This window comes from Sprattus sprattus (genome assembly GCF_963457725.1).
Source record: "Sprattus sprattus genome assembly, chromosome: 18".
Lineage (NCBI taxonomy): Eukaryota > Metazoa > Chordata > Actinopteri > Clupeiformes > Clupeidae > Sprattus > Sprattus sprattus.
The window spans coordinates 2,610,001-2,623,649 of NC_137916.1; the positions used below are offsets into that span (position 1 = coordinate 2,610,001).

The 13,649-nt window shown below is 43.6% G+C and overlaps 1 protein-coding gene across 1 annotated transcript in view; it reads left to right on the forward strand.

Moving 5' to 3' along the window:
* slc7a9 (solute carrier family 7 member 9) overlaps positions 1-10,655 on the forward strand; it is a gene marked incomplete at both ends in the record, with an annotated part of 15,142 nt that extends 4,487 nt beyond the window's left edge. The window contains 10 exons of the mRNA XM_080856009.1: positions 220-462; positions 961-1,086; positions 1,433-1,532; positions 1,692-1,736; positions 2,117-2,240; positions 2,335-2,438; positions 5,986-6,082; positions 6,354-6,503; positions 10,180-10,354; positions 10,594-10,655. Of these exons, the coding sequence (XP_080712135.1) occupies positions 220-462; positions 961-1,086; positions 1,433-1,532; positions 1,692-1,736; positions 2,117-2,240; positions 2,335-2,438; positions 5,986-6,082; positions 6,354-6,503; positions 10,180-10,354; positions 10,594-10,655 (1,226 nt within the window). The remainder of the gene's footprint in view (positions 1-219; positions 463-960; positions 1,087-1,432; positions 1,533-1,691; positions 1,737-2,116; positions 2,241-2,334; positions 2,439-5,985; positions 6,083-6,353; positions 6,504-10,179; positions 10,355-10,593) is intronic.
* Positions 10,656-13,649: the final 2,994 nt, after the last annotated feature.

The window sequence follows — 13,649 nt, forward strand, 5'->3', positions numbered from 1 at the left end:
GTGTGTGTGTTTGTGTGTGTGTGTCTGTGTCTGTGTATATTCTGTATTTATATTTGTGTGCGTGTTTGTGTGTGTCTGTGTATATTGTGTACTGTATATATTTATATGTGTGTGTGTGTGTGTGTGTGTATATAGTGTATATATATTTGTGTGTGAGTGTGTATATATAAATGTGTGTGTGTATTGTTTGTATATATTTGTGTGTGTGTGTGTGTGTAGGGGCCCTGTGCTATGCGGAGCTGGGCACCATGATCACTAAGTCTGGGGGTGAGTACCCGTACCTGATTGAGGCGTTTGGGCCGGTCCTGGGCTTCCTCTACTCCTGGACCACCATCATCGTCCTCAAGCCTTCATCCTTCGCCATCATCGCCCTCAGCTGCGCCGAGTATGCAGCCACGCCCTTCTACCCAGGATGCACCCCGCCTCAGCTCGTCATCAAGAGCCTGGCTGCCGCCTCCATCAGTACGCCACACCTCCTCTCTCCAGCCACTCCTCTCCCTCTCTCAACTCCTCCCTTCAGCCCCTTCTCTCTTCTCCTCCCTCTTAACTCCTCCTTCCTATCTTGTCCTCATCTCTTCTCCTCCCTCTTTCTTACTCTAACTCCCTCCTTTCTTCTTCTCCCTTCAATCTTCCTCTCCTCCTCCATCAGTTTACCACTCCTTCCATCCTCCTCCTCTCCTCCTACTCCTCCTCCCTCCTTTTTCCTCCTCTTTCTTTATTATTCTTAATTTTCTCCTTTTTGAATTCTTTTTTTGCTTTCTTCTTCTCCTCACTCATCCATCTCCCTCTTCTCTCTGCTCACCTTAGGTGTCTTTGATTAGGGTCTTTGTCTCACTACATTTCCCATTAAGAGAATCTAACCTTTGACCTCTGGTTGGTGTCCTCAGTGCTGATCTGCCTGGTGAACTGCCTGAGTGAGACTCTGACTTCTGTCCTTTGACCTCTGGTTGGTGTCCTCAGTGCTGATCTGCCTGGTGAACTGCCTGAGTGTGAAGCTGGCCAACTACATCCAGAACTTCTTCACCGCTGCCAAACTATTCATCATCCTCATCATCGTGGTGGCCGGGATCGTGCTACTGGCTCAGGGTATGAATGTGTGTGTGTGTGTTTCCTGTGCAGATGTGTGTGTGTGTGTGTGTTTCTTATGCAGGTGTGTGTGTGAGTGTGTCTTTCTTGTGCAGGTGTGTGTGTATGTGAGTGTGTGTGTGTTTCTTGTGCAGCTGTTTGTGTGTGTGTGTGTGTGTGTTGCTCCATGGAAGAGAGTTTGTCCATGCTATTGGGTAACCAGTGGGTGAGGTTTACTGGTGTTTGTGTGTGTTTGTTTGTGTGTGTGTGTGTGTGTGCGTGTGTGTGTGTGTGTGTGTGTGTGTGTGTGTGTGTGTGTGTGTGTGTGTGTGTGTGTGTGTGTGTGTGTTGTGTTTACCCCTCACAGGGAACACACAGAACCTAACAAATACATTTGAAGGGGCGACCACATCTTTTGGAGCCATAGGACTGGCTTTCTACAACGGACTTTGGGCTTATGATGGGTGGTAAGAGACACACGCACACGCACACGCACACGCACACGCACTAGACTCATAGATAAATACTACAGCCTGCTGTTCATTACATCACCATGTATTAGGTCTGTTTCTCCTGAGTGTGTGAGTCTAAATGTTGTGTGTGTGTGTGTGTGTGCTCCCTTGCAGGAATCAGCTGAATTTCATCACAGAGGAGCTGAAAAACCCCTACAGGTGACAGCTCAGGAGCTGACCATGTGTGTGTTTGGTCCATGTGTGTGTGTTTGTGTGCATCATAGACATCCCTCTGGTATCGGTGTGTTACTTGTCTGTGTGTGTGTGTTTGTAAGTAATAAGAAAAATTGCCCAATGTGGGAATCGATCAATACCACAAGCCTCATTTCACAGCATGTCATGATACTTAAAGTTACTGTGGATGATTGTACTAGTCTTTTGTTAAATAAATAAACCCCCTAGATAGGAGGCCTCTTGGACCTTTTGTCTTGAATGTCAACGAGATGGCCGTAACAATGTGTGTGTGTGTGTGTGTGTGTGTGTGTGTGTGTGTGTGTGTGTGTGTGTGTGTGTGTGTGTGTGTGTGTGTGTGTTTATAGAAACCTGCCATTGGCCATCATCATAGGCATCCCTCTGGTGTCGGTGTGTTACGTGCTCGTCAACATTGCCTACTTCAGCGCCATGACTGCCACCGAGCTTCTGCAGTCTCCTGCTGTCGCCGTGGTGAGGATCGTCATGCCAAACCTCCTCTCTCTCTCTCTCTGCCTTACACTCTTTTAATAAGTGCATGTGTGTGGGTGTTGTTTTATTTCTGCAGACGTTTGCTGACCGTGTGCTGTACCCCGTGTCATGGGTGGTTCCTCTCTTCGTGGTCTTCTCCACATTTGGGGCAGCCAATGGGAGCTGCTTCACTGCAGGCAGGTCAGTGACATCACTGTGACATCAGTTATTGTGTGTGTGTGTGTGTGTGTGTGTGTGTGTGTGTGTCTCTAGTGACATCAATCCCCTGCCCACGCAGAAATCTACACGGCACTAGCCTGTTCATAAAACATCTGTCAGCACAAAATCAGAACGAACCAAATGATGTCTGTAATGAACACACACAGACCTACACACACACATCTCAGATGTCTTCTCATTCTCATCTCTTCACTTCCGCTTTTTCCAGTGTGGACATACAGTACTGTGCAAAAGTTTTAGGCAGGTGTGAAAAAATGCTATGGACTAAGAATGCTTTGAAAAATGTAAACAATAAATGTTTATTTTTTATCCATTTACATGGTAAGACTGAGCACAGCAACAAGACACAACGTAGTTATACTGCATCAGCAGGGTCTCTCCCAGACAAAGATTTCAAAGCAGACAGGGGTTTCAAAATGTGCAGTTCAAGCTCTTTTGAAGAAGACATTGAGGATCGTAGACGCAGTGGTCAGCCAAGGAAACTTAATGCAGCTGATGAAAAACCCATCAAGCTTATATACCTTCGAAATCGGAAGATTTCAAGCAGTGGCATCAGCTCAGAACTGGCAGAAACCAGTGGTACCCAGGTACAGACATTTACTGTCCGGGGAAGTCTGGCCAGAAGTGGTCTTCATGGAAGAGTTGCAGCCAAAAAGCTCTACCCCGACAAGGAAACAAGGCCAAGTGACTGAACTAAGCACGAAAACATAGAAACTGGGGTGCAGAAACATGGCAGAAGGTGCTCTGGACTGATGAGTCAAAATTAGAAATATTTGGCTGTAGAAGAAGACAGTTTGTTCGCCGAAGGGCTGGAGAGAGGTACAATAATGAGAGTCTGCAGGCAACAGTGAAGTATGGTAGAGGTTCCTTTCCAGTTTGGGGCTGCATTTCTGCAAGTGGAGTTGGAAATTTGGTCAGGATGAATGGAGTCTTCAATGCTGAGAAATACAGGCAGATACTAATCCATCATGCAATACCATCAGGGAGGCGTATGATTGGCACCAAATGTATTCTGCAGCAGGAACATAACCCCAAACATACAGCCAATGTCATTAACAACTATCTTCAGCTTAAAGAAGAACAGAAAGTCCTGCAAGTGATGGTATGACCCCCACAGAGCCCTGATCTCTACATCATCGAGTCTGTCTGGGTTTACATGAAGAGACAGAAGGATTTTAGGAAGCCTACATCCACAGAAGATCTGTGGTTAGTTCTCCAAGATGTTTGGAACAATTTACCAGCCGAGTTCCTTCAAAAACTGTGCGCAAGTGTATCTGGAAGAATTGATGCTATTTTGAAGGCAAAGGCTGGTCACACCAAATATTGATTTAATTTAGAATTTTCTTCTGTTCCTTCACTGCATTTTGTTAATTAATGAAGAATTGATGAAAATAAACTGTTAACACTTCCATTTTTGAAAGCATTCTTAGTTTACAGCATTTTTTCACACCTGCCTAAAACTTTTGCACAGTACTGTATAGGGCCTCATTCTCAACCTTTTTCTGTAATTCTTCAGAAATGTTTCTTACACGACTTCGCAAAAACAGCGTAAGAGAAACGCTTCCGCTGCATTACCGCACGCTTGAAAATGTGTTCATAAGCAGCCGAAGTCTTCTCAGCTGGGTTCCTTCCGATTAGTTTCTGAGATTGATGCGCGTTCTCGGGAAAGTGGATTTGCATACATACACGCCCTGCCAGCTCCTTATTAGGAGACGCAATTTTAGAAACGTGTGCTGTCGCAATCTCCCGAATCCACCTCGTAACAGGTGTTCATTAATAAGGTGGAGATATTGTATTACGTTGAACGTCCGAAGTCCATAAAACACATTTAAGTAGTCACTTTTTCTTTTTTTAAATCGAAAAATAGTCACCATAGGTGTGAAGACCGGTCCCGAGTAGGAGTATAAATTGCAGTCAGTCCTGTCGTTCTAAATGGCCACCATAGGGGTGAAGACTGGCCACGAGTAGTAGTAGAAAATGCAATAAATTCATGCCTTAGTTCTTAGAGATTGGGTTTAGTGTTTATTTATTTATTCACTTATATTTGCAGTGTTCGTGTCATTCACATTCAGTCACTTAGCAGACGCGGCCTTTGTCCAAAGTGACGTACAAGGGAGAGAACAGTCAAGCTACGAGCCATATAGACCTGGTGTAACAATAAATACTACCTCATAGAATTATGACTATAAATGTGAAACGTAATTGTTAATGATACAAATATTCTCGTATTTATTATTATCATAATTATTTTAATCCGAGGATGTCTGTAGAGTTGACGTGAACGCAATCACCAACGGGTTCTCACAAATTCAACCGTTAACCCTTTTACTGTAATACGGAGTTTTTTCAAATGTCATTCCTCAACGCGATTCCTCAAATAACCACAAGATGGCCCGTGGAATCGCATTTGAGAAGATTCCGGCAGAGTTACGACTGCTATTTCACGATCTGAAACTCGTCTGAAGTTCAGAAGAAAGCACAGAAGAAAAAATGATGGAGAATGGCAAATGTTTTCCTAAATCCACCGAAGTGGAGTTCCTTCTGAAATCCTTCTGAAAGTCTTCCCAACTGCTGTCGAGAATGAGGCCCATTGATCTTGAGGCTTTTCAACATTTCTTTTATCGAAAAAAATATCTTTCAAATAATGAGAAGATGCAAGAAACAAACTTCTGTCTACAGTGAATTCAATTTAGTCTAATATCTATTTCTGATAATGCGCCACTGTCGAGCGTTTAGTTTTTGATCAAATTAGGGTAAGGTTAGGGTACTGATGTCCCGTCATTGGCTGAGAGGGTTAGGTTAGGATTCTGATGTCCCGTCATTGGCTGAGAGGGTTAGGTTAGGGTACTGATGTCCCGTCATTGGCTGAGAGGGTTTGGTTAGGGTACTGATGTCCCGTCATTGGCTGAGAGGGTTAGGTTAGGGTGCTGATGTCCCGTCATTGGCTGAGAGGGTTAGGTTAGGGTACTGATGTCCCGTCATTGGCTGAGAGGGTTAGGTTAGGATTCTGATGTCCCGTCATTGGCTGAGAGGGTTAGGTTAGGGTACTGATGTCCCGTCATTGGCTGAGAGGGTTTGGTTAGGGTGCTGATGTCTCGTCATTGGCTGAGAGGGTTAGGTTAGGGTGCTGATGTCTCGTCATTGGCTGAGAGGGTTAGGTTAGGGTGCTGATGATAACATAAATAACAGACATCATAAAATGGTCATAATCAAGCCCTGAGATTAAACAGTTTATTGTATCACCATATTGCTGGACGATGTGATGCAAAAAAAGTATGTATAACAAGTATGTATAAAAAGCCAGAGGTGTCACTTAGACTATTGTAAACCAGTTGAGAGGGGAGAAGATGACGTATGTGTTAAAATGTTATGTCCTCGTACCTTACTGACTGACTATGTTTATGTTGTGTGTGTGTGTGTGTGTGTGTGTGTGTGTGTGTGTGTGTGTGTGTGTGTGTGTGTGTGTGTGTTTGTGTTATTGTGGTGTGTGTTTATGTGTTCTTGACAGGCTGACATATGTAGCTGGACGGGAGGGCCACATGATTAAGATTCTGTCCTACATCAGTCTGAAATACTATACCCCAGCTCCAGCACTCCTGTTCAATGTGAGTAGTGTGTTGTGTTGTGTCTGTGTGTGAGTGTGGGTGTGTGAGTGTTTGAGTGAGTGAGTGAGTGAGTGAGTGAGTGTGAGTGAGGGGGGGGGGGGGGGGGTATTTGTGTGTACTCAAGTTTCAGAGCTTGTGCAGGTGTGTGTGCGTCATCCTCTCATATGACCTGTAGGGCATTCTGGCTATCGTGTACAGCATCCCCGTGGACATCAACACTGTGTGTGTGTGTGTGTGTGTGTGTGTGTGTGTGTGTGTGTGTGACCTGTAGGGCTTTATGGCTATCGTGTACATCATCCCCGCGGACATCAACACTCTGATTAACTACTTCAGCTTCGCCCAGTGGGGCTTCTACGGCCTCACCGCCCTCGCCCTCATAGTCATGAGGTTCACCAGGAAAGACCTGCACAGACCTGTCAAGGTAACACACACACACACACACATACCTATACACACACACACACACACACCTATACACACACACACATACCTATACACACACACACACACACACAAGCACACACACACGCACACGCACACACACACACACACAAGCACACACACACGCACACACACACACACACACACACACACACACACCTATACACACACTTATATATACACACACACACACACACACACACACACACACAAGCACACACACACGCACACGCACACACACACACACACGCACACACACACACGCACACACACACACACACACACACACAGACACACACCTATACACACACTTATATATACACACACACACACACACACACACACACACACACAAGCACACACACACGCACACGCACACACACACACACACACACACACACACACACACTCACTCTGATTTTCCTGAAGTATCTGTACACTACAGTATTTGTGGTGGTGTCTTGTTATTTAGTTCTTGCTCCCACTATTGGCCTGGAGAATCTGTACAACACACACACACACACACACACACACACACACACACACACACACACACACACACACACACACATACGCACACACACACTGATTTTCCTGAAGTATCTGTACTGCACACAGACACAGACACACACACAGTGATTCTCCTGTATGTATGTACTGTATGTATGTATGTGCAGTGGCGGACCTAGTCATTTGGGGGCCTAAGGCGAACATAGCCAGGGGCCCTCTTCATCCGTCCTTTTAATGCAAAAAAAAAGGGCCACCTCAAAGCAGGGGCCAACTGGGGGAAAAAAGTGGCCCGGGAGTTGTCTGTCAGAGCGGCCCACTTAATATACGGCGCGTTGCCCACTCAATGTATGCAAAATACCCATACACTTAACATAATTTTGGATGATTACAAAGAAATAACATTATATATGTTTTTTAATAACATTTGTATCCACAAATTTGCCTGGATGGACACATGGAATAAAATGATACTGGCTATTGTAACACTCCAAGGTAGGTATAGTTTGCTAGATGAATATGCTTAACTCTGGGCTAGTATCCTACATTAAGCAATATCAATTTTTTTGTAGGCTGATTAACTCATACAGCAATACCTTTTTGTATAGTAGATGGCAGCACACAATCAAAATATTTCCCCTCTACCTACATAGCTACAGTAGCTAGTTATATGGAAGAAAGTTGCATTCAGGAGCCTTCATAAGCAAACATGATTTGGCTCCACATTAAATTATCCCACTTTTTCATTATCCACATGTCTCAAATGTTGTATGATGCAACATAGCTTTACAGGACACATAAAATATGTCCAGTAACAACGTAAAGAAGGAGGCAACATATAAGTCAAAACCAACTATATTTATTGACTGATCTCGAAAGTATTGGCTAACAAAAGCTAAATAAGTCTTCACAAAGAAAATAACTCAGTGTTAGGGCAAAAAGCGAACATTCACACTGTACAACCTATGAAAAGTGACAGTGGTAGCCTACAAATAAAGGAATACAGACCGCGTTAGCCACTTCACAGCGTGCTAGCCATGATTTTCTTTCGTTCCAATTCTTGGATGTAGGATTCCACCCTTTGTAGAAACCTGTTGAATCGATACATTTGGTGTAGGAAGTCCTAATTGTTTTGTTGTCAATTTATCTTAATTGAAAAATGAGTTTCTTTCAAGGAGTGACTCCAGTTGTTGCTCTGAATGTTAGACATCTTGACAGAATATGCCTTAACCGTTTTTTTTAAACACATACGTCCTTATACTTATGACGAAAGAATGGAGCATGGCGAGCCCTCCCGGAAGCCATGGAAAATGCATTGAGAGCCCTCTTTTATGAAAGAGAATGGATTTAACATTAGAGTGAGAGAGATCTGGGGCGATTTCCATTTAGCCCCAAATAGGGACGCCGCCTTCTGAAGCACAACTGTTGCGTTACTGTTGCCTGATTCGACAATTGGTAATTTCCGACAGAGAAAAAAAATCTCCTTTTCCTGAAGGCAGTTCGTCGCCACAATCGCCCTTAAGGTCCGCCGCCACTGGTTTGAACTTTATTGTAGAAATGAACAGAACAGAACATACGATGGGGTGTAAACATCAGTGGTAATGGTAGTGTTGCATGCTGGGTGTGTGATTATGTGTGTGTGTGTGTAGGGTTGTTAAAGGTGTCTACGAGTGAGACACGCAAGTATTAGGCTGGAGTGATTGACATTTAATAACAAATAAACATAGTAAGACTGACGGAGGAGATTAGATTAGTAAAGAAAATAGTAACCATGAGTGTGAATACAGGTCACTAGGAGTAGTATAAATAGCAGACAGTGATTCTAATTGGTTGTCATTAGAGGTATATAATGTATTCTGTGAAGCAAGGAAAACTATCGCGACCGACACCATCTGCGGGAGGGCCGGTTGGTTATAGACTTAGGCCATCTCATCGGCCCATCGGTGCCTGGGTGGGCAACTCGTCGAGGGCTTTCTGCTGGGTGGGGGCCTAAGGCAGTTGCCTAGTTCGCCTTAATGGTAGGTCCGCCACTGTGTATGTATGTATGTATGTTTGAATGTATGTATCAGTATCAGAATCAGATTTTATTTGCCAAATAAGTTAGAGCAAACAAGGAATTTGACCTGGTGAACTGACTCTCAATGTGCTTACACATATATTACACATAATAAACATTTCAATACAATACAAAAGCAAACAGTGCAATGGTCTATGAAAGTTTGACAAAGTATGTACAGGAGCTGTGAATTTTTACAATAGTGCAAAGAAGAAAGTGGAGAGTGCAAGAAGTGCAGGGATAAATATATATGATATGTATGTTACTTTGAGTTGTTCAATAGTGAGACAGCGAGGGGGAAGAAACTGTTTTTGTGTCTGGAGGTTTTTGTGAACAGAGATCTGTAACGCCTACCAGAGGGGAGGCGTTTGAAAAGTTTGTTTCCGGGGTGTGAGGGGTCTGCAGTGATTTTTCCTGCCCGTTTCCTGACTCTGGCGGTGTACAGGTCTTGGATGGTGGGCAGGTTGGCACCGATGATCTTTTCAGCAGACCTGACTGTCCGTTGGAGTCTGTTCTTGTCCAGTTTGGTGGCTGAACCAAACCAGACAGTTATTGAAGTGCACAGAGCAGACTCTATGACTGCAGTGTAGAACTGGATCAGCAGCTCCTGAGGCATGTTGTACTTCCTAAGCTGGCGCAGGAAGTACATCCTCTGCTGGGCCTTTTTGATGATGGTGTTGATGTTGGGTTCCCACTTCAGGTTCCTGGAGATAGTGGATCCCAGAAACTTGAAGGATTCAACAGCCAACACAGTACTGTTGTATGTATGTGTGTGTGTGTATGCGGTGTGTGTATGTGTGTGTGTGTGTGTGTGTGTGTGTGTGTATGCGTGTGTGTGTGTGTGTGTGTGTATGCGTGCGTGTGTGTGTGTGTGTGTGTGTGTGTGTGTGTGTGTGTGTGTGTGTGTGTGTGTGTGTGTGTGTGTGCGTGCGTGCGTCTCCGTGTGTGTGTGTGTGTGTGTGTGTGTGTGTGTGTGTGTGTGTGTGTGTGTATGCGTGCGTGCGTGTGTGTGTGTGTGTGTGTGTGTGTGTGTGTATGCGTGCGTGCGTCTCCGTGTGTGTGTGTGTGTGTGTGTGTGTGTGTGTGTGTGCAGGTCCCTGTGGTGATTGCGGTGCTGGTTGTGGTGGTGTCTGGTTATCTGGTTCTGGCCCCCATCATTGAAGACCCCCAGCTGGAGTATCTCTACTGCACCGCCTTCATCCTCAGCGGGGTCGTCTTCTACCTGCTCTTCGTCCACCACAGCTTCCACTGGAGTCAGAGAATCATGCGTGGGTACAACACACACACACACAAACACAACATACACACAAACAGTTCACTTTTACAACTTTTACATAAACATAAATGCACATACATAAATACAAAAACACACACACTTATCCTCCAACCAATCACATCTCACGTTACTTATCCTCCAGCCGAACACATCTAACGTTACTTATCCTCCAACCAATCACATCTAACGTTACTTATCCTCCAACCAATCACATCTAACCTCCCCCTACAGGCCCACTCACCATGCACCTGCAGCTGCTGATGGAGGTGGTTCCCCCGGAGAAGATGGACTGAAGAGCAACACAACACACACACACACACACACACACACACACACACACACACACACACACACACACACACACACACACACACACACACACACACACACACACAGACATACACATATTAACCCACACTCACACATAAACACACACACACACATTAACACACATACACACACATATTAGCACACATACACACATATGAACACACACACACATACACAGATATTAAAATAAACACATATACACATATCACACACACACACACACACACACACAGACATACACATATTAACCCACACTCACACATAAACACACACACACACACATAAACACACACACACACACACACACAAACACACACACATACACACAAACAAACACAGCACTGGACCTGTGTGTGTGTATCCACACAAACTAGCCAAAAACTGCATTCATGCTGCTGGAGCTGAAAAAGGAAACCAAAGCCAACAGAGAGATACCTGCTGATCTGGCTCTGATCCGACTGTGATCTGGTGCTGACCTGCCTCTGGTCCGATGTGGGTTTGGCTCTGGTACCAGCACTGATCAAGGACTGGCTGTTGAGGAACAAGCTGTGTTGATTCTTGTGAAGCTCTTTCAAACCAGAACTCTTTAAGATGTTTCCATCAGTGTTGATTCTTAAGAAGCTCTTTCAGATTTTTCTTTCAGAACCATATTATTGTATCCAGAACTTTCAGTACCAGAACTCTTTCAGATGTTCCCACCAGTTATTGAGGCTCACATTGCCTCTGGGCTTGGTTGCTGTTTAAGCTTGTATTAGCTTTAATGAGGGAAACACCGTCCTAGGGTCAGGGTCAGAGTCAGGGTGAGGGTCAGGGTCAGGGTCAGGGTCAGCATGTGGGATGTTCTGGGAGCCCCAGAGCCAGACGGCCCAGATCAGGGACACCGTTTCTAGGTTCTGAGACATCAGCTGTTCTGTAGCCTTTAAGAACCCTAAAGCATCCTTCTGATTGTGATGGAACCACACTTCTGTGTCCAGAACATTCAGAACCACTTGATTGTGTGCAGAACTGTCAGAACTATATTATTGTGTCCAGACTATTCAGAACCACAGCAGTGTGTCCAGAACCTTCAGAAATGAACCGCAGGTGTATCCCATGCCCCTGACACATCAGCTGATGTCATTCTAAGCACTCATAGGTGGGGTCTGGCAGCCGTGTGCATCCTAATTCACATGTTTACATCTCATGATATGGTGTTTGTACGTATACATTTGTGTTGTAGCAATAGTTTGCTTTATCTTTTATAATTATATTTTAAATTAAAAAGGAGACGTCATTTAATGTGAACTCCGAGGAGAGCTCTTTTGCATCATAATTTCAAATCACTGAAATGGACACAGGAGTCCAAATAGACCCAGCATGCCAGGGTGACATCACCAGGGTCACTATCTCTATAGAAAGTGTCACCAGGGTTAGCGTCACCATGGCGAGTGTTGATGTGTGTCATTCTCACACACTGATCCTGGGGTCTGTAGACGATTCAATGAAATAGATCTAGTTGTACTTCACATGTAAACTTGCAGAGCATATTACTCAGTTTAATGTTTTAAGGGAATGTACTTGTGTGTTTATGGTGTCAGTGTTTGCCAAATAATTATGAATTGCTTAATTAAATAATTATATGTTTTAATTACAAATCACTTACATTTTTATAATATCCATTGAATTGGTATGTGTATTAAAATCACACTGATTCTTTATTATGATAAATTCAGTTATAATCTCACGTGAAGATTGTTTTTTTCAATTAATTACTTTATTTTGAAAAACAAGTAAACTTTTTTTATATTTATGAAGACTGTTGAATGACAGTACACAAATTGCCGATGCACGCAGGATCTGTAGACATGCTTTTGTCTCTTTTTCTCACATTTTAGTTTTGGAACAACATACCTGAATGATAAAATGTGTCGATGCACGCAGGATCAGCACAGGTAAAATAATACATCGGTTTAAATACGACAGCACTGTTAGCTAACCAGCCAGCGGTATCTTGACATACATTACATTTTCTAATTTGAAAGTTTTTTTTAATTGTGAGGGGCATTTTGCACAGTATTTATACCCATAGACAAGCATAACGCCTCTGTATGGTTATGGCAACAACACTACATATCCTGCATCTCCAAGCATCCAAGGTGGCTCTAAAACACCAACATTGACTAAACCTGCTCAATTATGACGAAACTCATATTATTGCTATGCTACATTTTCAACTCCTATACACAAGACTGTGGCATACCACATGTGTAACATAAAAACAAATAGGAAAGTAATTGGCATAGAGCTAATGCCAATAAAACAGGTAAACCACATATTGCAAACAACTTGCTTACTGTACACAATATTCACAAAAACAACTAGCTAACTGCATTATTTAAGTGCACAAACTAATTAGCTTCATCCCATTGCAGCAATGGTGACAGGCTGCAGCGTGAAAAAACGCACAATTATGCCGTCCGTACAGTCTAAGCATCATCCAGCGCTACAGTAACTCACTATATAAACCAACATGACAGTGTCTACCGAGCAACTAACACATTACTAAAATACAATATCTTATATCTACAAACATATATATACAAAACATTTTTTTAAATGGGAGCATACCTCTGTAGCGTGACAGTCGCATAAGAGGCAGAGGAGGGGGCAACGAGAAAAAAAGAAAGGCTTTCAAACACGGAACAATTCATGCCACACCAACGCGACATGAAAACATGTTTATCCAGATAAACGCGGCATGGAGGGGGAATATGGGTTTGTCCGTGTGTATGTTGGCATTAGCATAGTTGTTCCCATAATGCTGCGTGACGGGTGCATACTGTTCTGTGTGGAATTGATTAGCGCTTAACAAAGTCCATACACCTTGCCAGTTGTTATTCCAATAGCATGTCTATCGTTTTACTTGGGACTGAGTTTTTACAGTGTGTGTGGCAGTAATGCAGCCTGTTCTTAATTAT